The sequence below is a fragment of the Cynocephalus volans genome, chromosome 1, assembly GCF_027409185.1.
Source record: "Cynocephalus volans isolate mCynVol1 chromosome 1, mCynVol1.pri, whole genome shotgun sequence".
In the NCBI taxonomy this organism is placed as follows: domain Eukaryota; kingdom Metazoa; phylum Chordata; class Mammalia; order Dermoptera; family Cynocephalidae; genus Cynocephalus; species Cynocephalus volans.
This window is the reverse complement of record NC_084460.1, coordinates 133,006,759-133,027,219: the sequence shown is the minus strand read 5'-3', so window position 1 is coordinate 133,027,219 and position 20,461 is coordinate 133,006,759. Positions and strand designations below refer to the sequence as shown.

General features: G+C 36.0%; 1 protein-coding gene across 1 annotated transcript in view; it reads left to right on the top strand.

The window, feature by feature from the left end:
- Window positions 1-20,461, top strand: part of CD96 (CD96 molecule) — an 80,176-nt gene that overhangs the window by 7,093 nt on the left and 52,622 nt on the right. The window contains exons 3-4 of the mRNA XM_063113434.1: window positions 8,975-9,099; window positions 18,378-18,585. Of these exons, the coding sequence (XP_062969504.1) occupies window positions 8,975-9,099; window positions 18,378-18,585 (333 nt within the window). The remainder of the gene's footprint in view (window positions 1-8,974; window positions 9,100-18,377; window positions 18,586-20,461) is intronic.

The window sequence follows — 20,461 nt, the reverse complement described above, 5'->3', positions numbered from 1 at the left end:
GGGTTTCTGCTGGGTGGCAGTGGTAGCGGTGGTTCTGGTTAATGCACGACATTTGACAATGCTTCAAAGTCAACAGGCAGGATCCGGTTGAAAAAGAGTAGTTAAATACAAAATAGAAAAAGTAAAATAAATAAGCTATGGTTTCTGAGAAGTGGGGGCAATGAGATCTATCACACAAGTAGTAGGACTATCCTGAAGTAGACAAAAGGATTGATTTTTTAAAATTATAACAGGTTGGAGGGAAAAATAGGATGAGTACATATGATGAGGGAGGTGTTATTGTCTGTTATTTCCTCTAAAATAGGAAATAAAATCATCTTCAGCCAGAGAGAGGAAGGAGGCTTTAGAAAAGGAAATTGGAGAAGGTTTGAAATAGCTGCTACGGATAGAGGGAAAATGAGGTCACTAGGTAAATGTATTAGTATTTTTGGTCAGTGTTGAGCATCCATGTGAGTAGAGTATAAAAAATCATGGTGAAAATGATTGGCACTGTGACTTTCTCTGGTAGTGCTTGGCTGCTAGGATCTGGGTATTAAAAAGTGCATAGTGCCACAGCTGGATTTTTTTTTTTTTTTTTTTTAGATTGTTGCTAAAAAAAAGAAAAAAGATCTGGGGTATTAGGAAGAATGTTATTGAAGTGACAGACTATGGAAGCTTAGCTGGATAACGAGGGAAGTGAAGAAAGAAAAAAAGTGGATGAGGAAAAAGTAAAGAAATCAATTCATTAAAAGACCCAATAAGGTCAGAGAACAGTTGAGATGGGACTACACAAACAACCTGGAAGAAGAGGTGTTTGTAAGTTTGAATTAGTGCTTTTGTAGGTAGAGCAATCATGAATGGTGACAAGATACAAAATGTAGTTATAAGAGTATTTGGCTGAAATGGAGTAGAGACAGTTACTGGAGATGACAGTAGAAAGAACTGAGAGACCAGGTTTTGGATAGTTTAGGTACATGGTCACCAGAATCACCCAGGATTATATCAGGGTTATGCTGAAAAAAAACCTGCAATCTAGATGCCAACATCTTCGAAGAATGATGGAGGGTGATTGGGAGATTAGAGCAGGAGTCAACAAACTTTGTCTCTGGAGGGCCAGCCATTAAATATTTCAGGTTTTGCGGTCCATACAGCCTCTGTCACAGCTACTCAACTCTACCATTATAGCATGAAAAGCATCTATAGACAATATGTAAATGAATGGGCCTGACTGTGTTCCAGTAAAACTTTATTTGCAATAACAGGCAGCAAGCTAGATTTGGCCCACAGGCCACAGTTTTACATTAGGATTAGAGGATAATAGCAGTGAATTGGGAAAAAAAAGACATTGTTTAGTTTTTCTCAAAGTGTGCTACATATAACTGACAGTACTTGAGATGACTTTTGGTAATTGAAAAAAAAAAAAAACTTAAAAACTTCTTTAATGGTGGAAAATTACAAACATATATAAAATTATATAGAATAATATAATGAGCTCTTATGTTCTGAACATACATCTTCAACAATTATCAACTCATAGGCAATCTCATTTTATTTAAATCCTTATCAACTGCATTATTAGAAACTGACCAATAAGTATTTTGTGTTAAGTATCATGAATTTATATGAATTTAAACATATCGATGAATTTCAATTCAATATAGTTATCTGAAAATGTCCCATGTATAAAAGCTATTAATCCTTTGTGATATACATAGCACATATTTTCCCAGCTTGTTGTTTGTACTTACTTTCTTATAGTATTTCCAATACAGCATAATTCTTACTTTTTATAAATAAAAGCTATACCCTTTTCCCTTATTGGTCCTGATTTTAAGTCATGTTTAGGAAAAGTTTTTCCCATTTCCAGATTACATAGTAATTCATTCTTATTTCTAACATTTGCATAGATTCTTTTATGAGCATTTAAATTTGTAGTGTTAGGTTTCTGGTGTAAGAAAAAGTATCTAAATTTATATTTTTATATATCTCTAGTGCTTTTTTCTGTATTTTTTTACTTTTTTTCCTTTGTGTGATTCAGTTTAAATATTTTCTATTAAGCTATTTTACAAGTCCTGAATTCTGTCTTTGGTGATATTCAATAAGTTTTTAACCCCATCAAATTAGTTCTTAATTACTAACATTTTTTTATTAATTATTTTTATAGATTTTTAATTCTTCAGTGAAACTGTGTATCTTTTCATCTACTTCTATTTTTTCTCTATTTTCTTGAGTATATTAAAAAGAGTTGTTTTTAAGTCTTTGTTGAATAACACTAATGTCAGGATCATTCGTATATCTGTTTCTAAGTCTACTTTTTCTCTTGCTATTTTTTCTTTTTTTTGCAGCTTGCTCCAACATCTCCTCCAAGCTCCTTTGTGTTATTACTATCAAATATATTGCATATATATTAACTATACATGCAATATATATATAACATACAATAAACTGCACATACATAACAATATATACAATAAACCTAGTGCTACAATTAATGGTTTAAAGAATTTCATGTTCTTTAAAGAAATTAAGAGAAGACAAGAGAACTATATATACATAGTCTTTTATATTTACCCACATATTGGCCATTACCCATAATCTTCATTTTATCCCATGGAGTTACTACTTTGTGTCATTTCCTGTCAGCCTGAAAGACTTATTTTATTATTTCATACAGGACAAATCTGCTTGCAATAAATTCTCTCGTTTTTTTTTTTTTTTTTTTTTTAATTTTTTAAGGATAATTTTACTGGATATAGAATTCTTGGTGGACTGCTCTTTTTTTTAAATTTTAGTATTTTGAATATGTCTTCTGATCTCTATTGTGTCTGATTAGAAGGGTGCCATTAATTGTATTATTGGTCCCCTGCATGAGAAGAGTTGTTGTTTTTGTTTTTTGGGTTTTTGTTTTGTTTTGTTTGTTTGCTCATTTCACTTGCTGCTTTCATAATTTTCTCTTTCTCTTTGGCTTTCAGCAGTTTGATTATGATGTGTCTAGGAGGGTGTTTGTGTTTATCCTATGCAAGCTTTATTAACACTCTTGGGTGTGCAGATTAATTTGTGGGAAAGTTTTTTATAATCAAATATTTAAAGTTCCTGGTTATTTTTTCTTCAAATATTTGTTCTGTCCTCCACTCTTTCACCTTTCCTTCTGTGACTCCTATTACATGTATCTTAGTACACTTGATATTGTTTTATATGGCTCAGAAGCTCTATTTATTTTCCTTCAATCCTTTTTCTCCATGTTCTTCAGATTAATTTATACTGATCAGTATTCAAATACATTGATTCTTTCTTCTGCCATCTCAAATTTGCTGTTGAGTACCTCCAGTAAATTTTTTATTTTTTTAGCTGACTTTCAACTCTAGAATACACATTTAGTTCATTTTATAATTTCCTATTTCTCCACTAAGATTCCCTATTTATTGAGTCATTGTCATCATATTTTGCTTTAATCTTTTGAACATACTTATGATAGGTACTTTGAAGTCTATTAAATCTAACATCTGGGTCCACTCAGAGTCAGTTGCAATTAACTGCTTTTTTCCTGAGTATGAGTCACACTTTCCTTCATGTCTCATAATTCTTTGTTGAAAACTAGATGTTTTAAATATATGTATATACATAAAATGTGACAACTGTAGATTCTAGATTAGTTTTTTTTTATCTTAGTAGCTTATCTGTACTTAAGCTTCAAAATCTGTCACCTTTGCAATGTGCGACCAATGATATTGCTGCTCAACTTTTTATACTAATTCTTATTTTTTAGTTTGGCTTCCAAGGCATTGTTTCTGCATTGACAAAGCTTCTTTATTGGGTCCACTGATGATTTTGGCAAAAGTTGTGATCAAACACCTAAAGCCCACCAGGCTTCCATCCTCTACACATAGATGTCAGAGGGTCAGGGTAGGAAGTTCATTCAGAGTTGCAGCCAATCACCCAATCTCCCTTGGCTTTTCCTTTTTGCTGGACTCTCTCAGATCTCCCTGACTCGTATCTGTAGTTTCCTAGTCAGTTTTGAATGTGTGGAGAACTTATTTTAACCATTCTATAACTCTTGAATTTCCAGGATCTCCATGCTAAATGTCTACCTGGTCTACCACTGTTTCACTCCATTTTGTGCTACTATAACAGAATACCACAGACTGGGTGATTTATAAAGAGCAGAAATTTATTTTCTCACAGTTCTGGGGGCTGGGAATTTCAAGAGCAAGGCTCTGGCATGTGGCAAGGGTCTTCTTGCTGTGTCCTCTGGAGGGGAGAACACCATGTCCTCACATAGCATAAGGTAGAAGAGCCAAGAGGCAAAAGGGCACTGAACTTGTCCTCACAGCACTGTCACCTAACACTATCACAATGGCAGCCAAATTTCAACATTAGGCACAAAAAGAGACATTCTACATGTCTTCACTTGTATATGGAAGCTAAAAATAAAATAAAATAAAATAGCAAGTAGAAAAAGAAAGAAAAACACAAAAATCACAATAATACATTGAACTTTCAAGAGAAAAAACAGAACTGAGGTTATCAGAGGTGGGAAATGGGGGGGGGGCGGAGGGAGGAATTGGTAAAGGGCCATGAAAATCAATTACATTGTATAATGTTGAATATACTAATTATCCTGATTTGAACATCACATATTGCACACTGGTATTGATATTCAACTCTGTACCGCACAGATACATGCAATCAACTATGTTCTAATAAAAAATAAATTAATTAAAAAAAAATTCAAATCATAGCAGCCACTTACCCCAAATGGGACTACAAACTCAAGCTAACCCAGCTTCAGTTTTTTTTTTCCATGTTTTCTACCAAGTTTGTCCCTGTTGAGGGAAAAAGTGAAGGGTTTTTACCCCCAGACCTAATTTAAATCTGCCCATTTAGAAGAAAAGCTGCAGATTTTTGTAACCAGCTCCATGCTGGTAAAACTACATTTCTCAATGACCAAACTGGAAAGGCAATGGAAGGATCCTTAGGCAAAAGGCTGAAGACTCCTGCTGTTTTTACTGAAGTTCTAGTGGTTTTGCAAAAAGAAATGCTTCTCAATCTGATGTTTGCCTTTGGTCAATTTCCAGGGCCCTGAAATTGTTATTTTTAACCCATTTGCTCAGTTTTACACTTGTGTTTTTTCACTGACCTCTTCATTCCCCCATAACCAGAAGGTCCTCAATCCGACCCCCTAATTTTGAAATTATTTTGTATCTTTATTTTACAACTTACATTCATTACTATTCCCTTCTTTATTTATAAGAGTACTTCGAAAAGTTCATGAAAGGACTTGTTTTATCTTTTAATTCTATTTTTCCACGAACTTTTTGAAATACTCTCATATTCTTAGTGCTAAGGATAAATACATAATCAGCACTTACCACCAGCCTTTATATAAATGTATCTCCAGGCTGAAATGTGTTCTACTGGAGAACCCTCAGGAAGTGCTCATGGAAACAATGTTCCCTGAGTTCTTGGATGACCTTAACATTTTTCTGTAGTCTTTATATTAAAAGGTTAATTTTGCTGAATATAAAATCCTTGGCTCACATTTTCTTTCCCTGAGTACTCATATATTAAATATGTTACTCCATTATTTTCTGGCATAGAGTTGCTCTCAAAAAGCTAATGACAATCTGATTTTCTTTCCCCATAATTGACTTTGGTTAATACTTTCATAAGAATATGCTTAATGTTGTCCATTCTAGATCTATCTTCCTACTTTTGCAGTATAATCTCTTAATGTAAATTTTCTAGTCATTTTTTATTTTAAGAAATTATTCAATTATAATTTTTAGCATTTGTTTTGTTCCATTGCTTTGATTTTTTTTCTTCAGTGCCTACTATTATACATATATGTTTATCTTCTTTGCATATCATTTTCTTTGAATCTGTTTCGTCTCTTTTTTTATTTTAAACTTCATTAACTTAAAATTTTTCATCGCTCCTTTTTTTATTTCTTTTAATGCATTACCTTTTGTGTTTATATATTTTTGGTTTTGTTCTAGTTTGGCCTTCATTTCTGAAGTAATTATTAAAAATTATTCTTTCTAACCCTTTCTTGAATTCTGTCACCTACCTTTTATAAGCCTTTGTTTTCTCAAACGAACTCATTTACCAGTCTTTCAAAATATTCCACAGATTGTATCATTTTCTTTATTTCTTTTTAAATAATTAAAAATTATCATTTTGAATAAGATTTAAAGAGGTTTTTATTTATTTTGTGTTCAAATCTTGCTAATATGCTGTCATTGTTGTAGAAATTTATTTTGTTTTCTATCATCTTTTTCTATAGCGTATTTTTATAGGTGATTCTAACTCGTTTCTTTTCTATTGTTCATGTTTAAGTTAAATGCATTTTTATTTTTATCATGGAAAGATGGGTCAAGCCAGACTTTCTAGAGTCTTCAGTGTCTTCAGAGCCCCCTCTTGTGTTATTTTCAAGATAAATAATATGCTATTTCACTTTCTGAGTGTACTTCCTTTGCTTCTATCCCTCACTTTTATCTAAATTGCCTATTTACCTGTTCCATTTGATTTGTATTCCACTCCCAGGGATTTTTCCTCAGTGTGGAATATGTCCTGAGAAGCCTAGTCTGCTCCAGCACTGACAACCTTTTTCTTGTTTCCCTTGAAAACACTGGTGATTTGGTACCTGCAAACTCCCTTCTCCATTTTTGCTGCTATTCTCAGATTAGTCTGCCTGTCTTTCCTGTGATTACCTGTTATTTTTTTTGGTGGGGGGAGGGTAGTGGGAAGGTGTGTCTATCATTCCAGGGGCCATCAACAGCCCAGTTGATCTTCCTCTGTTTCTTCCTACACAGTTGCTGAAGCCACAGTGGTCTAGTGGTTTATCAGCACCTATTAATGGGAATTTGTTGTTATTTAGTGTTCTTGTAGATATTGTGTATGTGTTTTTAATTTTGCTACCCTAGTTACTCTGTCTGTCTTTATAGGAGGATTCGGGGATATTCAAAAAGTAACATCACTTGTACCACGAGCTTCCCAGAATCTGGACAAACATTATAAAAATGTATTATTTATGTATTTGGGTAATGTGCATTAAAATAGAATTAACATATTGAGTGGATTTCATGGACTTCACAGGAATTAGTGATTAGATCAATATCTTTTTAAAATAAATTTACAGAAGTAAAACAATTACAATAATTTCAAAATAAAATAGTAGTAATGGTAGTATGTAAATATGGCAAAAAAAATTGTGAATGTGGTGCACAAATAACTCCATTTTGAAGTACTGTTATAGCTAAATGCCTTTAACCATAAGGGACGGGGCTCTTTTAAAAAAATTATAGGGTTGGAGTAATATTTGGAAGCAGCAATGGAAAGCAAGGAAGGCACTGATCCCACCTCCTGAGTTTGAGGAATTAAGAGTATAAGAAAATAAACAATCTCTGAGAATGCTGCAGGGAAGCTGTGCCCTAAGGAAAAGACCTGGTTTCAATTAAGGAAAGAAGGAAGGAGTTATCGGTAAAGAGGATACCTGATATCGATGAGAGACTGAAATATAACAAAGCTTTAATGACTAGATATAACTTTCTTAAACTGAGAAATATTTCTCTCTTTTTTTTTTTTTAATATTCATTCTCTTGGTAACAATGAGAATGTTCATTCCCAATGATCCATTACTTATACTTCTGGGAATTTATCATAAGTAGCTGAATGGCGAGAAGAAATTTATTAGTATGAGAATGATTCTTGCTATAGAGCATGTGATAGTTTAAAATAAAGAAAAAACCCAAATAGGAAGAGCATAATGATTCAATAATTGGAAATGATTAAACAAATGATGATGGGTATATGTGCTGGAATGACATAAAGTCTCCAAAAATGTCAACTATAAATAGTTCAAGAATCACACAAAACATTTTTAAGTAAGAATATACCTAACATTTGTTGGTAAATAGGACTGCCAAGAATGGGAAAACATACATGCATGTAAACAAGATTGGCATAAAAAATAGAAAAAAAAAGCATATAAAGTTTTTAGGATATTAGGATGATAGAGTTGTTTTATTTATAAATTATCTTTTTATCTTGTTTTTATAGTTTTGTCACAAATGTATGTATATGTATAATAAAACTTTCCCAAAAGGAGATACTATAAAGCAAATATTTATCTCATATTACCTTAAAAAATGAGAGTAATTCATTAACAATGCTTCCTCAGAGTTTCCTTACATGTTTTTTTTTATCATGCCTTTTTTTGGAGGTATGTTTATAAGCTCAAAAAATACAATCAGATATGAACACAGTAAAAAGATCAGTGGTGGCCAGGGGCTAGAGTGGAGGGAGGGATAAGTAGTCAAGGCACCCAGGATTTTTAGGGCAGTAAAACTACTCTGTATGACACTGCAATGGTAGATACATGTCATTATACATTTGTCAAAACCCATAGAATGTACAACACTAAGAATAAGCCCTAATGTAAACTGTGAACTTTGGGTGATAATGATGTGTCAGTTTAGGTTTGTGCATTATAACAAATACACCACCGTGGTGCAGGATGTTGACAGCAGGGGAGGTTGTGAGTGTGTGGAAGTTACATGGGAACTCTCTGTACTTTCTGCTCAATTTTGCTGAGAACTTAAAGCAGCTCTTAAAAATAAAGACTGTTAAAATAATTTTTTTAAAGACAATCGAAGGCTTGGTTATAAAGCTTTATATTCTAGCTGATCAAGAAAATGTAACCATCAGAATAAAGTGCCAGTTTGGGGTTAAAGCAGAGGAACAGGCCAAATTGTGAGTTGGATTCTGTTAATGTAGCTTCCTTGCAATTTTTTCAGTGGTAACAACTTCCGTGCTTCTCAGTGGCTCAGTTTTGCCATTTATGCAATGAGGTCTATAGTGGGGGGTTGACTCTTTACTTCATAGGTGAACCCTGAGGGTAGATGAATCTCTGTACTAAAAGTATTCTTGTGCCTTAGGAAAAAAGAACTTTATAAACCAAAGATCCGTGTGTTTTCTACCTTATGTTTTGTTACAGTTACACAGGATGAATGGAGAAGCAACCACACAATAGAAACAGAGATAAATCAGACTCTGGAAATACCATGCTTTCAAAATATCTCCTCAAAAATTTCATCTGAGTTCACCTTTGCATGGTTGGTGGTAAGTGTTGCCCTTTTCAGTGAATAACAGCAGTGATCTTTAAATATTAATCAAGCACAATGAATAACAGGTAATAATAGGGAAGGAAGCATACTGCACGAGAGGCAGGCATTATGCTATGGCTGGGGGACGGCTGGGGAAGGGAGGGAAGGACACTATGACTCCTAACCAGGCAAGCCTCCGAGCCTGGGAACGCAGAACATTAATTTAGAAATTGGCTCTGAAAGGTTAATTTCTATTTCAAATTATATACCAAACTATGATTACAGAAGGAACAGTATATCATGGTGCTGTGGAGAAAAGCCATGTCCAGCAGCAGCACCTACTCAAAAATATTTGTTTTATAAACAACATTTGTAGAGACACAGACCTCCTTTTCCCAGAACTCTGATTACTGCATCTTGGGAAATATACACCATTGTTTTAGATCAGGAAACAAACTCTAATGCTTGTAAAACATAAGTAGAAAATGTACATGAGAGAAACAGGACTCATGTAAGAAATAGTCACTGCTGAACTCTACTAAATGCCACAGGAGACTGCAGGACTGTGGTTGCCATGCCCTTTAGCCTAAAAAAAGAAGCCAGAAATCTGGATTTTTGTAAGAAATTTTCCAATTTTAAAAATAATGAGGGCCGAGCCTGTGGCACACTCGGGAGAGTGCGGTGCTGGGAGCGCAGCAACGCTCCCGCCGCAGGTTTGGATCCTATATAGGAATGACCGGTGCACTCACTGGCTGAGTGCCGGTCACACGAAAAAAAAAGACAAAAAAAAAAATGTATAGAGCAAAAATAAGTACTGGTCTGTTATTTTGATAGAACGAATTACTAGGGCACTCTAAAATATAGCAGTATTATTTTTTAAATTTCCAATTAAAAACATTTCACTGAAGGATTCACTTTAATAGTTATAATTAGTTAACTGCTGCTAAGTTACTTACCATGTAATGACTAAATTCTCCCACTATTTTTCTCTACTTGAAATATTGCAAAATTCATCTATACAGATCTTTACCTACACAGATCCATAATTTAACTTGAAGCCTGTCCCTTAACACAAATGTATCACTTACCTACTTTGTCTGCCTTTGTTATTTTATCACTAGTCTGCAACGTTATTTTACCATACTATATCATTTTATTTTAAAAATTTTAAAAACTAAAATTTTAGTGATTTAATATGTCTTTTAAATGGAAATTATCACAGTCTTGTCTCATAACAGGTAAACAAAATCAACGTAAGTATAATAATAAATATGAAAGAATTGTGTAATTTTAACTTTAATGTAAGCCAACCAAATGGCAGCCAGCTATTAATCAATATACGTAGTAAACCTCTAAAACTGTTAAATCCAATGACAAGAGACTAACAATTATTAAGATAGCCATAAACATGATTTCAAGAATCACATAACAGGGTATTCATTTAGATGATCCAGAATATGATTATATTAACTTTTTGGATTGTTATCAAAATAAAAACACAGGATTTAATAATTCTTACAAAACTCATAGATCCCCATGAATGTAGCAGCTGACAGAATTTGGGAAATACTGTGATTCACATTATTGATTATTCACATTACAAGTTACCTAGACTTTTGTGAACTCTCTTGGAAACTAGACCCTGCATATAAAAAGATTTCTCTGGAAACATGCCAAATTCAAAATAACTGACTTGAAAGAAGACCTTAAAATACAACCTACTGATAATTTTTCACTGTCTAGATATTTTTTGTAGAGTCAATAATATGAAAAGAAAAATATATTCTAAAACAACTTTCCCAGTTGTTCTAAAATCTACAATGTCTCTGCCATCTGTCACAAAACACATTTTCCCCTTTATAGGATTTGTTTTGCAAAATGTAATGCTTCCTGGGCATTATGTCTATCACTAGTATAAGCCAATTGTTCTTAACAAACATGATGCAATGTAGTTCTTAGAAAAAGGTTAAAAAGTGGAGATGATCTCAGGAAGACAGAAACTTGCTCTACTAAACTTTATGATAATGGAAGTGCACTGTTTATACGTTGTTTACAATACTAATATTTTTCACCAATAGGGCAAAAATTTCTTGTCCTAATTATCACAAATCCACTATCAATGGGAATCCTGCTTTAGTGTAGATATTTTTGCTGACCAGTAAGTTGATCTGTAGTATTTTTACTTATCTCGTGGTGTGTAATCTTTTTTTCCAAGCAAATGTAAAGGCTTATGTGGCTTTGAGTTTCTCCAGGGCAAAAACCTGCATCACTAACTTCAGAAATCCTTGGCATCTAGCACAGTGCCTAGAATATAGGCACTCAATGAATACTTAATAAATAATTTAATGGATTTGTTTCTATCCGTTCCCTTTCCCCACAGTCCTATTCATTGACCTCATATTAAATTGATGGTTGTTAAATTCATGCTGTTTGACTGGTTAATGAGCGGCTGCTCATGAAGTATCAAAGACTAAATAACTGATAAGGCATCCTCCATCTAGTAGTTTCCTTCAAAGAAACTAAGTAACCTACACAGACATTATCTTTGGATCTTGCCAAAACATTTAGGATAAATGAGTGCCAGAGAGTGCACGTAAGGTCATAGCCTGAGAGGATGAGTCTTAAACATCTACTGGAACCTCAAGACATGCTGTCACTTTAAAGAATGCACCATGATACAGACAACTCAAGGAAACTATTTGAAAGAAATCTCTCTTCAAAGGTAATATTGTGCTGGCAAATGTGCTGATTAAATTCCTACTGTGCACTCCCTTTTTAAATGTCAAAATCTATTTGCTCCTCTGATTTACGTCCTGCCCCACATTGCTGACGGCTGTGGCATTCAGTAAGTCTGATGGGAAACCATGTAATATCCTTATATCAGGGAATAAACTGCAGTTACATGTCTGCAGAGGACATAAATATCCAATCTATATTTTAGATCTTTAATCTCTTGTTAAATTAACAATAATCATAACTATAAGGCAATTGTTCTTACAAATGTGATATAATGTGGCTTTTAGAAAAACGTTAAAAAGTAGAGATGGTGAAGTTGAGCTCAGGAGGGCAGAAACTTGAAATACTGAACTCCTAACTTGGGGGAGCTACAAAGGCTTTCCACCTCAAGTGCTTCCTCAAACCCTAGAAAGAATTTTGCAATCTAAACTCTTATAGGTCACTGGAAAATAAAAGCCGTGCCTTTATGTATGTGAAATTTTACAAATCTAATTAATTCAGTTATGACCCTCATGGGAAAGGTTTTATTGGGATTCTCAATATAATTTTAAAAAACTTATTTGGTATGCATAGCTGATCCCATGGTAAGGCTGTGTTAAATGTGTTAATGAGCAGATCTTTTGCATTTTGGAAAGTTACGTTTCAGGATTGTGACTACACTAAAGTAGACAAGTATCAGGTATAAACAGACAGTGTATCTAACATTGATCTAGAATGAGAGGTAACTAGGTAAACACAAAGAGTAACCCTTCAATGGAAACTGAGGGTCTATATGAATAGTGGAGTGATACATAAGAAATCATAGAATATGTATGTTTAGATGGGATGTAGTTGGCAGAGTGATAGACAAGTGATATTTTTCCCATTTTATGTCCTAGGACACCAGCATACAGTCAGGAAAATTCTACAGGCTTATTCCGAGAGCTTCTAAATACCCTCTAATATTCTGTTTTCATTCCAAACTATCATCCTGATTTCCCATAGTATGAATTTCAATCCAGTAAACATATATGAATCTGTTTTGAGTGCTAGGTCCTGCAGGAATATAAAACTATATTAGACATATTTCCTACCATGACGTACACCTTTAGTAAAAATGTAAAAAATGGCAGCATAGGGGAAAATAGTTTGATTCTGACTAGATGGATCTGGAAAAACTTCTTAGAAAAGGTTATGTTTGAGCTAGATAATTAAAAAACAATTGGCAAAAGACAGACATACACTACACCAAGACCCTGGGACCAGTCGTACAAGTTGGTAGTGCAGATGGGGAAAGGTGTTGAGGAAATATTTGCCCCCAATGTCAGTGGGGAAAAAAAAAACCCATGACTTTTCTCTTTAAAATCATGAAGAGAAGGACAGAAATATTTCAAATTCAAACAGTTCAATATTAATGATTTAAGCATATAGTATTAGTGATTCAAGCATATATTTAAGCATATAACTAAATCCTAGATGCTGTATACCTTTAAATTTTTACCTATAAATGTATCTTTTCAATATGCTCTTCCTTAATATTTATGCTATTTTTAGTTAAGTAAAAGGTGAAATAGGACTATAAAAAGTGTTGGTTTTCTATGCTTACAGGAATCCTCACTATTCAGAAATCAAAACTGTAAGCTCTTTCTTACCTGATGGCAGCTGACCCTAATTGTCCTTACTGTAATCAAAAGAACGAATATATTTTGTAATGGCAGATATGCCAACTATCTCAATTTGATCATCACATATTGTACACAAATACCAATAGTCAACTCTGTACCCCACTAACATGTATCATACATGTTTTAATAAAAAATATATAAATAATAAAGTGCTAACCAACTACAAAATGTGAAAAACCAATCACAATGATTAGAAAAAAAAGCGTTCTAGAAACTGGATGTGGGGAGCTTTGCATGCAGCCTGCTTAGACAGCACTCACTGTGTGGAGAATAAATGCAGGAATGTGAAGATAGGAGCAGTTTGGAGATAAAGAAGTAGCAATCAATACAGTTAAAAGCAGTTATCGAATGAGCTCTGGACACTCAGCCCCTGCCCTGTGCTGTGGTCAACACAGCCAGCTCTGCCTGGCACTGGCTCCAGGGAGCTCAGCCAGCCCAGAGATGAGATAATATCACTAAAGCAAATAATAGCTAGGTTCCCCTTCTGGATTGAAAATTCTGATTCTAGTACAAAAATAGGAACACCTCAACAAATTACAAGAATCTTAGGATTCGTCAGTTATTTAAGAAATATAATAGCAGTTTTTCCTGATTTAGTTTGACCCAGCCCTCATTATCCTAATTATTTTATCAAACTCCTGCACATGATTTAATTATGCATTTGTTTCTCTTCTGTGGGTCCTAATTTTTGTATTTGATTTTCCTCTGAATTTGCTCTTCTCCTCAAATAGACTGTAAGCAGAAAAGACAAGGACTGTTCCTTCTACTACTTTTGTGAGGCTGTGGATAGCAAAGTCATTAATAGCATGACTTTTGGAGGGAAATTGTTATTTTCAATCCTGGATCTACCACTTACTAGCCTTGTGACCTAAGGGCTAGGATTAGGGTGAGGTAAGTAAGGCCCTCAACCTTGGGAGCAAAATTTAAGGGAGGGTCAAAAAATCAGTAATCAAGATAAATATTTTAATACAATATTTTTAAAAATCCAAATTTAGGGAAAATTTTTAAAAATTTAAATAAAGGCAGATAGCTGTTTGTTTTGAGACCTTGCTATATTTATATTGCTCAAGGAACAGTATTTCCCAGTCAGCCAGGGTTTTCTGGGTCTTCGTGGCCACTGTGTCCTTCAAGGGTATGTATAAGGTTTGACAGTGGCAGGAGAACAGATTGAGCAATTCATGGCTTTATGAATGTCTTAGGCCATTTTGTGCTGCTGTGACAGAATACCTGAGACTGGATAATTTATAAAGAACAGAAATTTATTTTCTCACAGTTCTGGAGGCTGGAAAGTCCAAAATCAAGGTGCCATAGTTAGGCCTGGTCTCTCTGCTTCCAAGATGGTGCCTTGAATGCTGTATTCTCTGGAAAAGAGGAGCATTGTGTCCCCACATGGCAGAAGAGTCCCACCTCCCAACACTGTTGCACTGGGAATTGTTTCAACACAAGTTTTGGAGGTGACAAAAACATTTAAACCATAGCAGTGACTCTCTATCATTCCTCAGTTTAGCCAGGTACATAGTGAATACTCATGAACCAACAGGTTGATCATAGGTGGGACTGGAGGAGAGTGAGCTTGTATTACTGAGCATCTATTAAGTGTCAGGACTAAACTAGGTGTATCATATATGTTAGCTAGTGAAATCTATACTCACCATTAAAAAGTAAACATACACCAAGATGTAAATACATAAAATTTTATAAATATTAATATTTTTTAATGTAGGCAAATTTTTTCTTTGAAGAGCAGGAAAAGAAAAATAGGTAGAAACAAAGGCACTATACAAGAACCCCTACCAGTCTGTTTCCTGCAGACCAGGTTATCTAAGATCATTATTACCAGGTAGGAGTTGAGGTATGCTCCGTGATGCCTATCACTAAAGGTGGGTTAATATATCAAAAAAAAAAAAAAAAAATACCTTTCAATCAGCAAATTGCCCACACACCTGCAACCTACAACATATACAAAGGTCTCTGGATTTCTGGAATTTCTTTTTATTTCTTGTTCTAGATACTCCAAGAAGTTTTTATGATGATGATGATGATGGTTTGGTTTTTATTAGTACATGTTGTCTCTGAGGCTTATTTGTCCCTGGTTCTGAGCATCCCTGTTTTTTGATGCTATGACTTAAATACCTTCTTACTTTGTGTGACCTTTGAGCAAGTTACTTAACCTTGGTTTATTCCAGGTTGTTGTAAATAAAAAAAGACTTGAAACAACTTTGCACAGTACCTAGAACATAGTAGGTGCTAAATGACTTTAAGCTATGACTAATGAGAACATAAAATTTTAGTAGTGGTCATAGCATAGTATTAGCATTGCTGTTTCCTCTCCTAGCTCTACGCATTTCAGTGTTTGCTTCTGCTAGTTTTTTCCTCCTCTCCTCCCATTTGCTCCATGAAGGCAGCCACTTGTATTCAGATTCTTGCCATTGACCCCTTCATAACTGGGGACTCTCTAACCTCTCGGGACTTCCTTGCGTTATAGGTTAAAGGACACTCTTTGCAACTGATTCCATCTTTCCCAGTGAAGGAACAAACCCCTCCCCTCTGCTACAGTCAACTGGGGGGAGGGAGAAGACAGTGCAGAGGGGGGTGGAACTTTGGATAAATTGGGTTTTTGGGGTATCTTTTCTCTGTCAATTTAACCCTCCTGGCCAGTCACACCTTGCTACATAAGAAAGAAAAAAGCAGTTTTCCTCACCAGTTTCCAACCTCAGCCTGTGACTGCCTTTCTTCCCACAACAAAGTGACAGACAAAAGTTCCAAACAGTGAGTCATATACTAAATGACCAAAAAGCACTTTAAACTCCAAAATCCTCACAAAAACAATCCCCATGCACAAAGCAAGAGGCTGAAAAACGTATCTCATGCTGCAGGACCTGCAGGGGGAGCCGCTGCCTTGATCACTGGCTCCAGATCAGCCAACACTGAGTGAAATGTCTTCCACTTTCTTCTGCTGTCACCACCCAATACTGAGGATTCCTTTTAGGCCCCTGTCTCCGGAGTACAATCTTTCTCCCTTTGACTTTCTGAGACTCTTCTTCATTAGGAATACAGCAGAACAGACTCTTAGGTCCTTCTTTATTAAGGTGTAGAGGTACTGCATGGTACGTACATTGCTTCAGGGGTAAGACTTCAGCAGGGTGTGAGTCTTTGCAGGCAACACAACAAACTACCTGTACGTAAGACTGATTCAGCTAAAGAATTGTGACCTACATAAGAGTTTCTACTAAGTTCATTTTGGAAATATCTATATAATTAAACTATGTAAGAAGTCTGTCTTCACTTTTCCACAGTTGCCATCCATACGTGAATTCGCTCACTTACCTAGCTTCCATTTCTTCTACCCTGAATCTGTCTTGTGTTTTAAACTAGATTCCAAGTCAGAGATCATTGTTTTTATTATTTTGTGACTTTTACCCATCAGATGCATTCCTGTTCACCCTTCTCCATTTTAGTTCCATCCATTTTCCCTGACACCTGCCCACAATTAATCTCTTGTTTACAGCCAGACAGTGGTTCTCACCAACCCTTCCTCTACCTTGTGCCCCTCATGAGTCCCCTCCTCCCTGGGCCCTTAGTCAGCACATTTACTGACATGGACCACCACTGTGACACCCCAGGGACCTTGACCATGGAAATTCTGGGTAGGGCAAGAATAATGGGGGTTTTTCTTCACAGACCCAAGAAAGGATATAGAATAGAGGAACCACGTACTCCAAATAAACTCTGACCTCGAAAGTTCAGATTAACATTTACAACCTGCTCTTCATGAGTCATCTTCAAAGCTAGCACAAACACAGAAATAAGGGATAGGGCTAGGACCAGGACCAGGCTAAGGTAAAGAGGCACTCATGCTCAGGAGCCAACCCTTCACTTATGAGACCCTGACAATGAGTGCCTCCTTAAATTTTATGCCCTTTGTGCCTGTTGGTCTCATACTAAGCCAGGCTCTGAGAGGAGCTAAAATGAGACCTTTTCTAAAGGAATCCCGGGAAGACAGTAGGGCTCTAATCACCCAGTTTAGGTGAAGCTTTAATAAGCGAAACTGAAACAGTCTCCTCGACACATCTTAGTGTTGTGAGGCACCCTCGCACAAGAAATGCACTTACACGCCACTCGTGCAGAAAAGGGCAGCTTATTCACTCCAGCTGGCCAGCGTCCATCTCCCAAGGAGCAACGAAGAAAGCGGCATCAGGACTTGGTCGTGCGGGGTTTTTAAAGGCAAAAACTACATCCCGTTGGCACACAGGTTTGTTCAGGTGCACAAAACAAGCTAGGGAGCTAGGTCACAGAAGCCAAGAATGAGCCGTTAGAACAATCAAGCATACAACTTTTCACTGTGTATGTTCCCATGTAATAGTTCACTGTGTATAGCTCCTGTTTTTATGCAACAGCTTTGTTTCTATGAGAAGGTCAATGGTTTCTCATGCAGAAGGGGGGGGTAGTCTGCAGGTCAGACGGGGGTAAAATGGAGTTACTTCAGTTAAGCAAGCAATTCTACAGAAGCAGGTAGCGTACATTATGAGGGTGTAGGGAGCTCTATTTCATTAGCAGAAAGATGTCAGAACTTCCTAAATAAGAATTAGGGTCTGACATTAGCCTCCCATACTACCCCAAGCCCCTAAATCCCACCCCAGACACACAGTTTATGGAGGATTATAAAGAGGAAATTCTGGTCAGGACAGCAGCAAATTTCTATTCGTGTTAGGAGATGATGATAGTAGTTTTTAATTGAAAGTCAAGTATAATGATACTTTCTCTAGTAACATAAATATCTCTTCATTTCAGTTCTCCACTCATCATCTCCATTTCACAAGAAATAGATGGATTAATCTCGTTCAGGGCTGACACAGTTGACTGCTCAGTAACTGGTAACTATTTTTCTTACCAGGAGGATAATGGAACTCAGCACACACTTATCACCCAAGATCAGCCCATCAGCAATTCCACGTTATTTAAAGGCAGAGTCAAGCTAGGCACAGATTATGGACTCCACCTCTCTCCAGTCCAAATCCACGATGATGACCGGAAGTTCTCTTGCAGCATCAGAGTCAGGCCTGGCAAGATCTTGAGGAGTTCCACCGTTGTCAAGGTTTTTGGTAAGGGTTTATGTTCTGTGGGCTCCCTGCCATCGTCCTGTCAATTTCTCCTGCCTGTCTCTCCCCTAGAAAGGAAGCACGCTGTTACCACAGAGAGCTGCCATGCAAGGGTAGCTATTCCAGACTTCTGTTTCCCTTGATACTTGTCATTCTTGTTGGGGGTGGGATCAAGGGTAGGACACTAAAGAGTGATAATTCATTTAAGAGGATAAAATCACACAGAAAGCCATGGATAGTTCTTTTCCTGGGAACCACTCTCTTGTTTACAACTTTAATGTTTCCTAAGAACACTGAAAATCTCTTTAATTATAAAACTGCCAAAGTCTAATTACTTAGTTGTCTAATTGTCATCGTTGCAAGGTGGAATAAAGCCAGTGAGGAAAAGAAAGTGATAAACACAATCCCAGAGAAACTCCTAGGAGCATGGAGCTGAGCTATGAAATCCAGCTCGGCCCCACTCAAAATGCAGTGCTCTGCAAGGTGCAAATTTGAGAGGAAAATGTGAACATGTGAACATTCTATTTTGCCTTATGGTGCAAGAAAATATTAATAAACAGAAACCCCTGGCTTTTGTTTGTTTGTTTGTTTGTTTTGTTTTGTTTTTTCACTTTTGTGGCCAGGACCTGTGTTTTTTAAAAAGTCATTTTTAAAGGACAGCAAAGAGAAAAGCAGTGATGTGGATGGACAATTAATTGTTTTTGAAAATGAGTTAAATAAAGAGCAAATAATTTCACAATACCCAAGGACACGAGCTGCTGAATTGTTTCTCAGTTCTCTGAATGACAGAGCAAGTGGAAAATCTTTGTTTTTACTTAGAATCTTATTGCATTATTATTGGAGATCATACAATTTAGTGTTCTGAAGAAAACAAAAAGTTATTTGTAAAGACTGGTGTGGCTACAGCCAAGATTTATTTAATTAGAAATTTCATGCTTAAAGCTTTCTCCTGAGTCTCTCCCTGGCTCTTAATCTCTTCCTTTCTCTTCTTCCCTCCACTGCCTCCTCTCTCTCTCTCCACCTCTTCGCAGGGGCAATAATCACCCCTGATGACTAGGTTCCTATGGAGTCTAAACAGTGTCCTGTGAAGAGCTGGAGACAGATTGTTCATCTCTTTTATCAATATCACCATTTGTTTACCTGTCAGGGGGTGACCTTCTCAGCACAGACATGAAGCTGCCTCATCTGGCTTAACTATTGGCAAACCAATGAGGGAAGCCATCCTGGACGGAGCAAGAAGTATCATTTTTAGGTTAGGCAAGCTGTGATCCCATTTGACCAAGGTTTTTTACACCATAACAGGATTTGTCTCATCAACATATAAACCACGTCCTGTATCTCTTTGCTGTGTTAAAATGCCTTCATCTTGTTTTTGAATGTTTTTCAGTCTTTTACATCTCATTTCTATCATCCCCTCTGGCTCCACATTTCTTCCTCTACATTTCTCTCACTTCTTCTTTGAACATCTTTCAGTAGATGCTTAAAAATATGAGACTCCGTGTGCTTGTTCATAGAATTAGATTTTCCCTGCTTTCTGGCTTTTCCACTTCATAAATGGGCCAGGTAGGTTACGTTTGGACAGAGTGTCATCCAATCTTTAACCTATTTGCAGGTGTCACCTCAGTATATTTTATAGTGGTCCTGGGACCACTATATACCTTATAAGAAACCATTTTTCATCCCTTGGTGATTCCCCATATGAAATAAGCCAAAAGTAAAAATAAACACACACACACACACATACACACACACACACACACAAAAAAAAAAACTTAGAAATGAGTACCTAAATGTATCACAGACCAATCCTACATGCTCTAAACCCAGCTTATTACTTCTTCCCGAACAATGCCTTCTAACAGACCAGGGACCAGAGGCT